The sequence below is a fragment of the Neophocaena asiaeorientalis genome, unplaced genomic scaffold (assembly GCF_003031525.2).
Source record: "Neophocaena asiaeorientalis asiaeorientalis breed wild unplaced genomic scaffold, Neophocaena_asiaeorientalis_V1.1 scaffold556, whole genome shotgun sequence".
In the NCBI taxonomy this organism is placed as follows: domain Eukaryota; kingdom Metazoa; phylum Chordata; class Mammalia; order Artiodactyla; family Phocoenidae; genus Neophocaena; species Neophocaena asiaeorientalis.
The window spans coordinates 1206217-1217262 of record NW_020171832.1 but is presented as its reverse complement, the minus strand read 5'-3'; the positions used below and the strand labels follow the sequence as shown (position 1 = coordinate 1217262).

Below are 11046 nucleotides of genomic sequence, written 5' to 3'. Positions count from 1 at the left end.
TAGACAATAAATAACATTTTTAAATGATCCATTTTTAAATAGGCTATTCATATGCTTTTTTCTAAAGTCTTTATAATTGTTTCCCCTTTTATATGGAAATGTCAAAAATATTACAAGCAAATGCAATTTTCACCTTACAAATAAGGAGAAAATAAATATAGGTTAAATTGTTTGTCGAGATCAGGAATGAGTTTGGAATAGATATCCAAATTCTAAACTCTAGGTTCCCCACTTTAATACCTTGGGAAAGAAATTCATCCTGTGAATGCTGGATGAAGGTAAAATAGCAGAGTTGTGGCTGCCTAAGTTCTTCAATTCAACTAAGATTTTCTTATACACCAGTTATACATCTCAAGAGAGTTTCAGTTCCCAGCATAGAATGAATACTTTAAAAGGCAGAAAGTATGCTAATTAAAGTGAACTTTTCCCATTTTCTATTTTGTCCCAACTCATTTCGTTGTTTTTTCCCAACTTATTTCGTTGTTTTTTTCTCTTGGGGGTTGGGGGAGGGAATGAAGTATTTTATAGGAAACAATAGTGTCAGAGAAGGACAGAGCCCCTTTTCCTTCCTCCTGAAAGCTTCACAACTCAGCTCTGTGTGTTTTGTTTCCAAGAAGACCTCCCACAGAGCCAATATCTACAACTTTCAAGATGGCCAGAGCCTGAGGGTCAGGACAGGCATATAACTGAAGTTTCCTACAGCTTCCTACAGCACAGGAAATAATATTAAAACTTTGAGATTACATGTTTCCATTACGGAATATACTGGGTTTCTCCCTCCTGTACCATACCATTAGAAATTCCTGCATAATCCCATAATATAATCAAAAGAAAAATGAATCTTCTTAAACTAATTGCAGTCCAGTCATCTAATACAGCAATCATTTTTATAGACATTGAACAAAAGTTTAGACAAATGAGCAAGCTGTATTGCAGAGAGAAAATGTAGAAAGAAACTGGTAAGACAATATAAATTCTAAAACTTTGAAAGCTGGGGGCTGGACGAGGCAATTTACACCATGAGGAACATTCTATTTGGAACCCTAATGAGGCACGCACTCTCTATTACTAACACTCGTTTATTTAAACCAGACAACAAGTGGTTAGGTTTTCCCATACAAACACAGTGAAAGGGAAAACTGCATTTTAAAAACCATATGTTAGTTTTTGTTTTATTTGCATATTTAAACTAAATATATACTTAGGGGGCTTGATTTGTCCAAAATAAATATCATGTTCAAATTTGACAAGTTTAAAAAATGTTATTTCAGACTATTTAAGGCAAATTAATCTTCTTAGTGTAGGATCATGAGATGTATAGGGGAAAATTAGACTGGGAAAATAGGTTTTGGTCAAAATGAGAAGGCAATGCTGTAATGGTCCACTTCATTCCTTATTTGATTCCTTTATTTAACAAATATTTATAGAGTTCCCCAGTGAGCAAGAAACTGAGCTAAATGCTGTGGAGGGAGCAGAAATGATCCAAAATTTATAAGGTATCGTTTGAGTAACAGGACCCACTATACCTTGGATGTGAAAGAAGACAGGCAGATCTGCACATAATGTGTCAAGGGCTAAAATAGATATGTGTAGTGTTGTTGAAGAACAGAAGAGGGCGCTAATTACTCAATTTCATTGATGGTTAAAGTCTCTACAAGATGTGTTTTGATAACCAAAACAAACGACCCCAGTGAACTCAATTTTTGTAAAACCTCATTTCTGTCTGAATTAGCTGTGGTCCTAACTTTAGTTACATAAATCTGTTGATTAGGCTTCTTCAAAAGAGTGTGTGGAGAATGAGAGCTTCTGTCGTGACTTTCAGTAACCCAAATATTTTTGCATCCCAAGCCAGTACACACATTCAAATATATTTGTAACAAAAAAATGTAACAAACCAACACTTATCTTTGCTATGTGCAATGCACTCTTATATATTATCTTCTGTTCTTTTATCTTTTTCAATTGCTAGTGGCAACCCAATAAATTGATTCCCCATCTCACTAATTATAGTTCATGGCCTACAGCTGAAAAACACGGTTCCAACATGTCCTTTAAAAGTGAAAAGGAGGCAAAGCAGTAGTGTTCAGTACACTGATAGATATCAAAGCCATACAGAATTAAATCTCTGGGAGAAAAAAAAAAAGGCATGTGATTGCTCAACCCTTTGGCCATGAACCCACATCAACAGAAAGGGGCTTCTAAAGTTGTCCAGCCTTCAAAGGGTGGGTCCTCCCCAATGCCTACTTGTGAAGAGGCTATGGAAGATAAGGGCAATCTTCCGGATAGCAGAACTAGGCACCCAGAATGACTGAGAAATTCACACACTGCCAAGACTGGGAGTCATCTTTATCACTGTCCAGCAGGGTGAGACATATGCTATAAACTACTGACATTCTATTTTCCCTCCACGTTGTAGATTGGATGCACTGACATTTGACCTTAGGCTTCTAGATCATGAGGAACTACCTTGGGACCTAAGCAAAAGGAATTCGTACCACTCAGAGATTCCAAACTAGGGTATGGACTTACTTCCTAAATGAACTCACCTTCTTTCCTGAGGAATACTGAACCCTAGAATCATCAGTATCTTAATCAAATTCTTTTCATCACAGTTTGCAAAACTTCAAAATATCTAGCTAATTAATGGCATTATTGATACACTGTTTTCCAACTCTGATACCATTTTTTTCCATTCTAATATTTGTTTGATATTTTGACATAATTTGAATAGAAGTGAAATGAGTGAGCTCAACAACCATCTTGAAATAGAAATACAGTTCATTTTTAAGCTTTTTTTTACTATTTTAGTTTTAAATTTCTGTTAACATTTTAATTTTTAATCCTGGGTTTCTTTATTTTCTTCACTCTTTTCATAAATTTGCATTACTTTCTTCCTGCGATTTGCCTTCAATGAAATCGCTACTTTGGTAAAGGCATTAGAAAAGTTCCAAACCAATGGTGGGGTTTGGGACATGCTACCCCCAAATACGGCACTTTAGTATACTGAATATTTTAAGCTGAAGGAGTTTGAGAAAACAGCAGAAGGAGGAAGTTCACTCTGACCTCCTCCTTCCCTCGCCCTTCTTCCCTGAAACAGGCCATAAAATCCTCACATGGGAAATGCTGGAGGAAAGGAGCATCCTTATCTCCAAAGACAAAGGGATACCGAGAGGAATCCTAACAAACAGGGCTTGCTAAATTTCCCCCAGTTTACAATTACCTCAGACTCCTTTCCCTATCATATTCCTCCATGACTGTGTTCTCCTCATCAAGCCTACCATAAAGTACTCAGGTCTAACTATTTCTTTGGGTCTTTATTTCCTTATGAAGGCTCTTGTGTCATATAAAACTTGTATTAAATAAATATGTGTGATTTTCTCCTGTTAATCTTTGTCATTTTAATTTTCAAACCCAGCCAGGGACCCTCAGAAGGTCAAGGAAAACTTTTCCCTCCTCACACCACAAAAAAGAGCCAGAAAATCATCTCCACCCCAGCTACCCAGCAGCAGTTGCTTCTCCTTAGTATGTCTGCCATCTCTTTTAATGGTGACTTAAGCAATAATGACTCTGTCGGTGCCTTGAACTTCTGAAATGCTGCTGTTTCTTGGCTTTTAGAAATATGCTGTCTCTTTATGAAAAGTCACTGTCTTCAAACCAATGCCATATGCAACCACTGAATTTTAGGACAGACGGTCAACAACATGCCCCTTGACAGTACATGGAATTACATTTCTCCAGGGAGAGACTCATATCTCAAAGATGTAAACTTCACCTTGGTGAGGAATCAAATGATGCTGGAGACCCTTCCACACTGTTAGAGGGAATGTAAATTGGTACAGCCACTATGGAGAACAGTATGGAGGCTCCTAAAAAGCTAAAAATAGAACTACCATATGATACTGCAATCCCACTCCATGGCATATACCCAGACAAAACTATGACAATTCAAAAAGATACATGCACCCCAATGTTCACTGCAGCACTATTTACAAAAGCCAAGACATGGAAACAACCTAAATGTCCATCAACAGATGAATGGATAAATAAGATGTGGTACATATATATACAATGGAATACTACTCAGCCATAAAAAAGAATGAAATAATGCCACATGCAGCAACATGGGTGGACCTAGAGATTATCACACTAAATGAAGTAAGTCAGAGAAAGACAAATATCATATGGTATCACTTATATGTAGAATCTGAAGAAGAAGAAAAAAAACATACAAATGATGCTAGAGAAATCCAGAAGAGGATACAGCTCTTGGCACACCACTGCCTGCCTGCTTCAGACGCAGTTCACTCTCCTAAAGCAGGTTTTGCAAGTGTACCAGCTTGGTATGAGGTACTGACTGGGATCTTTACCATGCTCGGAGTTACCAGATATGACAGACAGCAAAACTGTTGGGATCAGTGGCCCTAATTTTTCTTTGACTCCAGTTTTTAAAAGATGGCATTTCAGGCAGCAGATTCCCCAGGCTTTCCCAGGGGTGGGAAAGGTCAAGCCAATTTAGAAGATTCCATGACCAGGAGATATAAGAGGTCTTGGAGTAAGGAGGAGTTGGGCAGTTAGTTTGTTAGGCAGCAACCATCCCTGCCCTCTCCTATTTACATAGGGGAGAAAGACTTGACATTAGCACTGCACTCTCCTTTCTACAAGACTGAAGGTGCCAAGTGTCCTGTTTCCACTAAGTTTGGAAATAGTGATTATCTCTTTCCTGACATTTACTAAGCCACTGGACCTCATTTTCCTAAGGAGAAAGAAGCATGATAAAAAGAGGGAAGCAAAAGAGGAAATGCCTGGTGGTCAGTTTGTGACTACAGGAGTTTCCTATAAGTTGGGCTGACATCATAGAAAGTGGCAGGAACGATCAGGCTTGCTAGTACACTCCCCAACATACACAGTGAGTGGAGTAACTAAGCCCCGTCACCTACCACAAGCAAACTCAAGTGTCCTTCCCATCCCAGATGGTGAGAATCCAGCAGTCAAGGGCTGTGGACTAGACTGCCTTGGGAGTCAAGCAGGTGGGGAAAGAAGAGTTAAGAATCTCCCAAGCCTGAGGAGTATGATAGCGAGCCTATGGAGCCCTCACTGAACAGTAATTGTCCCATGTGCTAGAGAAGAGCCAGTATTTGTCCATCTGTCTCATGGATGGAACTAACAGAAACACCAACACAACAAACAAAAAGCAACATGTAAGGAGCCCTTAGTTGTCTGTTTTCTTCCTTTGGATGTTGCTGGAATATGCTTTTAGCTGCCAGTAATGACAGTGCTGAATGATATACGTATAGGAATAGTTTTCACTCTTCTCCCAAGTTTTGTTCACCATTAATTATGATAAAGCTGGTATTGCTGTCAACATGGCATATATAAGAAGTATGATTGAAAAATGAAAAACAAATAAAACCCCAAAAAGGAAATGTGGCTCTAAGACAAAATAGATTTGAAAGGGCCATAAAAATTCAACCTTTTAGAAATACAATAAGAACTAAACTCATTTGATAGAAATATATTTAAAAAGTAAAGGGTTCTAAATACCCAAGATACCAAAAGGAAAAAAGGTCAAGGAGAAAACGGTGGTCATAGACCCTGTTGCTTTGAAGATAAGAGACTAAGAAGTAGTAAATCCTCTATTTGAAAAAGGTAAAGAACCTGGGCTTTAGTCAAAAATTCAGCCTAAAAGGACTTTTCCACTTTTTTCAGATGGCCCTGTTATAACCAGCTCCAGTGACAAAGATCTAGCCTCTCTGCAATTATCTAGTTCACCTTGCCCTTGGACCATCAAACAAACTGGTCTAATCAGGGTTCCCTACTATATCTTCAAGGGAAAGATTAGACCAGGTCACCTAGTCCCCAGAAAGACCTGCACCAGCCCCACATTCACACAGCTTAACTGGAAAGACAAAAATGCACTGGCTGAGCTGGTAGAGGCCATCAGTGATAACTGTGATGAGATCTGACATCATTCGGAGGCAAACTGAGAAAAAAAAAAAAGGCTCAAGAGCTTGCCACAAAACTAGTTTAACATCCTTAAATAAAGATCTTGTTAAAATCTCTAAATAAAAATAAAACATTCTCTTAAAACAAAACAAAAAGCTATTGAGGCACTAGACCCAGGGAATAAAAACTACCACATAACTTCCTATCCTACCCCAAAGATGATGAAATAAAGTCACACACACAAAGAGTATCTTTGGAAGATCTGAGATCTCACTAAAAATTAATGTTGTTTAATTAGAAAATGTTGAGAAATCTACTTTCCAATGTTTTAAACAGGAAAGCAGCAGTTTCCTGTTTTAATCAGGTAGCAGCAGTAAACTTTTCATTCTATATTACTGATTCTGACAGGAGTCAACTATTTAGACCAGACGATACCTCTGACTTTGGTCAGTATCACAAATCATTAAGAAAAACTTCTGGAGGGTCTTCCCTGATGGTCCAGTGGTAAAGAATCTGCCTTCCAATGCAGGGGACACAGGTTCGATCCCTGGTCAGGGAACTAAGATCCCAAATGCTGCAGGGGAACTAAGCTCACACGCCACAACTACTGACCCCACGCACCTCAACTAGAGAGAAGCCTGCACACTGCAAGAAAGAGCCCGTGTGCTGCAACTAAGACCCGACGCAGCCATAACTAACTAACTAAATAAAATAATTATAAAAAAAGAAAAACTTCTGGAGACATTGTGTGTGGATTATTGCTGGTGTTGTGAAAAAAGCTTATACTGTCAGGAGGATTTTAGCAGCAAGTATGTGTGTACATCACATCCTCAAACCAACTAAAACTGGCTTTAAAAATAAAGAAATTTACTATCTTGCGTAATAAGAAATTGGGAAGCAAGAGAGTTCAAGCCCTTAGGGGCTCGACAATGTCAGAAGGCATCCCTATTCTTTTTATCCTGTGTGCTGCCATCCTCGTCTCGTTCGTGATTTTGTCCTCAGAATTATCCGCCTCATCTAACAACAGGTAGAAATAAGCCACTCTTTTTTTTTTTTTTTTGCCGTAGGCGGGCCTCTCACTGTTGTGGCCTCTCCCGTTGCGGAGCACAGGCTCCGGACGCGCAGGCTCAGCGGCCACGGCTCACGGGCTCAGCCGCTCCGCGGCATGTGGGATCCTCCCGGACCGGGGCACGAACCCATGTCCCCTGCATCGGCAGGTAGACTCTCAACCACTGAGCCACCAGGGAAGCCCATGCCACTCTTTACTAGTAGAAAATGGTCTAAGTGACCTTCTCTTGTAGCTCTGCCTCAAATTCACAAGCAGTTATAAAGTAGTGGAGAGAAAAGAGCAGCCTCAGACATGATGCATAAAGAGTCCCTTTATTATAAGTAATCAAAAGTAAACAAATACTCTCTTTAGACAAAAGTTAAATATGGCTGCCCAAAATGACTAAAATAATACAATGGCCAATAGTTAAACTCTCTCTTCATATATTATCACTACATGTATATCGCCCTCAACCTGGTAACTTTTTATAGAGCGTTTCATTTTTCCTAAAAGGATATTACATTAATCACAATTTATTTAAATTATTCTGATATTACATTTATAAGAATCATCTCTTAAATATTTAAATACATTAGAATGCAACTTTGATCATTTGGGGAAATTTCCCATTTCAACTCAATGAAAAATATTCATTATATTTATCCATTATATTTTATTCTTTTTGGAGTAGGTCACCTCCAGATCTCTTGGAATATTTCATCCTTTTCTACGAAAGTGTATGCGACTCAGAAGTTCTCTGAACTTCAGTATTAAGGAGTAGTTATTCATGTTTTCTTTCCATGTTTCATAAGTCCTTCTAAATTTGTCATAATAACTTTCTTTTTTCAAGTTGAAATCTGATCCAATTTTTTTTAAATAACTGTCTTTTTTCCATATTTCTCTCCAGGAACCTTTGAATTTTTCCAAATAACTTTCTTTTTCAGATTCTTCCTTCCATATTCCTTCTCCTTTTTTTAAGGCTATTAATTCAGCTTTAAGTAAGTTTCTGTGAATTCTCCAATAGATTTTAGAATCATAATTTAGCCCTTTAACGAGAACAGTTTTGCCAAGGCCTCTTCTCAAAATTTCTTCATTCAGACTCACACTAAAATATCTACCCTTGAATAAAAAAATAACACAAGCCAATTATTTAATAAAGTTACTAGCATACCTGTAACACTTTATTTACTTTAAAATCAGTCGTTCTGCAACTTGAGTCCTCCAAATAAAAGTCAAAAATATAAATGCAAAAGGGTCCTTAAGAGCTTAAAACAGTTAATGCTAAATCCAAGAATTTCATTACTAGAAGAGACCATTGCTCAAAGACAATTCACTCTTTTATAACATATAGTTCTCCACAGGCTCACTGGTCTCCTACCCAAAAATGTGCAGAAGCAATAAAGCACGAAAAGGGTTTTTTGGTTTTATTGTTGTCGTTTGGAGGGGAAATGGAGCACACACCAGATAGGTAAAATGACAGGAGGCCATAGCAAAAGAGAAACCAAAGAAAAGTAACGAAACTAAAAAGTAGACAAATGCAAAATGAAATGAATCATCACTGAACTGTTAATTTAGGTTCACAAGTCCAGTGTTTGAGGAAGGCACTGGCATGTAAATACATTTTTAAAAGATGTCCCATAAAATAATGAACATAAAAATAGTCCTGGCCCTTGAATCTTCACCCTTCAGGAAATTTCATTCATACCTCACTGCCTAATGAAACCAGATAAATGGGATTTTTTTTTTTTCTCGCTAATTTACAGTGTAAAGGAGATCCTGCTTAGCTATTTCCATAGTCCTTGTGGGATTTTAACTTAACAAGGTTAATTTTAACAAAGTATTAGTAATTTTGTAGCTTCATTAGACAAGTAATTCACAGTTAAATTTTTTTAATGTGAAAACTAAAAATTTTAAGTAGGAAACATTTTCTAAGACTATATAAAGGAATAAAGTAACATTTTGTTCCTTTAAATGCAGTAACTTTTGGTACATGATGATAAGCGGCTAAGAAATACAGTTTTAAAGGGATTATCATATTTGTCTCAATGTTTTAAATTTAATGAGCTGAACCAAAATAAAAATAATTAAAATTCAACCTCACACTACAGTAAAATTCAACAGAAGTAAATTACCGAAATAGCATAAAGCATAATTTGGTCACCTTCTAGGAAAGAGTATAAGGTAAAGACAGATAATGTAAAGTGTGGGCTCAGAAGCCAGGAAGAGCTGGGCTTGAATACCGGTTCTTCTACTTGGTTACCCGGAGTCCCCCCCGTAAATGGGAATAAAATGATTCCATAGGGGGGTTTTGAGGATAAATAATATATACTCCTCAACTGAAAAGAGAAGTTAATATTTTTGTAAGGCCTTTGGGATCTTTTATATACTTTTGTATTATCAACTTAGTCAAGTGTAAGATGCTTCAACCAATCAGTATTGGATAATTCTTATTTTGAAAGAACTGAATGTGATCTGGACATGCAAAAATTAATGGATTTCACTAGGTGCTCTATTAATAATTCACAAAGCTTTAATAATTAAAATAGTTACAATTCTAATCACTTTAATGTGAGGTTATTTTTCTCTTCAGATTATTCTTGTTTGTTACATAATAAGGAACTTTAAAAATAAGAAAAATTACCCTTAATCCTGTTATCATAACATTTCAACTATTTTATTTTTCCATGTTCTTTTTTCAGTAATCGTCCACCAAAAGAAATTTGGAAGAAGGCACATCGAAGGACTCAAGACAGTGACAGGGCAACAGTAATGAAGCTCTCAGGCATCCGCAGTTACAGAATGGCTAATGGCCAGTCATAAAGGTAAGGAAACTCTGAGGCAATGTCTTCAGATGACTGACTACTGATCATGAATAGTATTTAAATAGGCTCAATTTAAATATGCCAGTAGTATTAAATATGCTCAATGTTTTTAGAGTTCAAAGACTTATATGTTAAGACATACCTATCTACAAGGTATTGGACCAGAATGAGCAATATTTACCTTCAGAAAACACCCTTGCTCTTTGCAATTTTCAGTTGACAAGTCGCACTCAACAAGTGGTTTATAATAACAAGTGTGATATAATGTCCATAAATAAATGTATAAGATACTCCTTAAACTGGCAATGTCCAGAGTCAATAATAATTCGAAGTTTTTTAACTTTTTAAAAATTTTCTATTTTTTCTATAATCAACATATAAACATAATTTTTTCTATAATAAACAAATTTTATAGCAAAATTTATGGATGAAATATCTAGTTCTCTATACATAATCACTGTGAGTCGTACTTTAAAAAGACAAAAAAATTCAGTCTCATTATATATTCAAGGCTCTGATTAATGACGAGTTTATGTATTAAATAATAAGAATAAAATATTGCTAGTTATTTCTTCACACTACTTACCTTATTCACTAAAAGGTAGCAAAAGAGTGCTGAATTCTCCTTTCCAAGAAGTTGGAACCATACTACTTGGGAAGGTTTTAGCTCTTTTTGTAACCACACCTTCCCAGTTTCAGTGAGTTCTACTCCAGCCAACTTAACCAGCAAAGCACCACACGGCTCTTCTAAAAGGGTTAGGTAGAAGAGAGTTTTAGCTTTAATACCACGTTGCAAAAGCAAATTCCAAAGTCATTTGGGCTCCAAAAAACAACTGGATATATTATGTTTATTTATAAATACCCAGACTATCTAGATGTAGATCCATTCATTTCTATAGTCAACCTGTCTTTTAAAACAATACAAGTATGTAACAGATGGAAATTTCAAAAACTCATTTCAGTAAGATCCAGAACAGGATGTGGGGTTTAACCAATTTACCTTTTTATAAAAAATGTGCCAGATTTGGGCTTCCCTGGTGGCGCAGTGGTTGGGAGTCCGCCTGCCGACGCAGGGGACACGGGTTCGTGCCCCGGTCTGGGAAGATCCCATGTGCCGCGGAGCGGTTGGGCCCGTGGGACGTGGCTGCTGGGCCTGTGCGTCCGGAGCCTGTGCTCCGCGGCGGGAGAGGCCACAGCAGTGAGAGGCCCGCGTACCACAAAAAAAAAAAAAAA

The 11046-nt window shown here is 37.2% G+C and overlaps 1 protein-coding gene across 2 annotated transcripts in view; it reads right to left on the bottom strand.

Annotated features, from left to right (window-relative positions):
- Nucleotides 1-7304: 7304 nt before the first annotated feature.
- The window catches only part of MISO1 (mitochondrial inner membrane subdomain organizer 1), a 21910-nt gene continuing 18168 nt past the window's right edge, over nucleotides 7305-11046 (bottom strand). For both annotated transcript variants that reach the window (XM_024741310.1, XM_024741318.1), the window contains 2 exons: nucleotides 10400-10560; nucleotides 7305-8110 (listed from right to left, as the gene is read on the bottom strand). In XM_024741310.1, coding sequence (XP_024597078.1) covers nucleotides 7709-8110; nucleotides 10400-10560 — 563 coding nt within the window. In that variant the 3' untranslated portion in view covers nucleotides 7305-7708. The remainder of the gene's footprint in view (nucleotides 8111-10399; nucleotides 10561-11046) is intronic.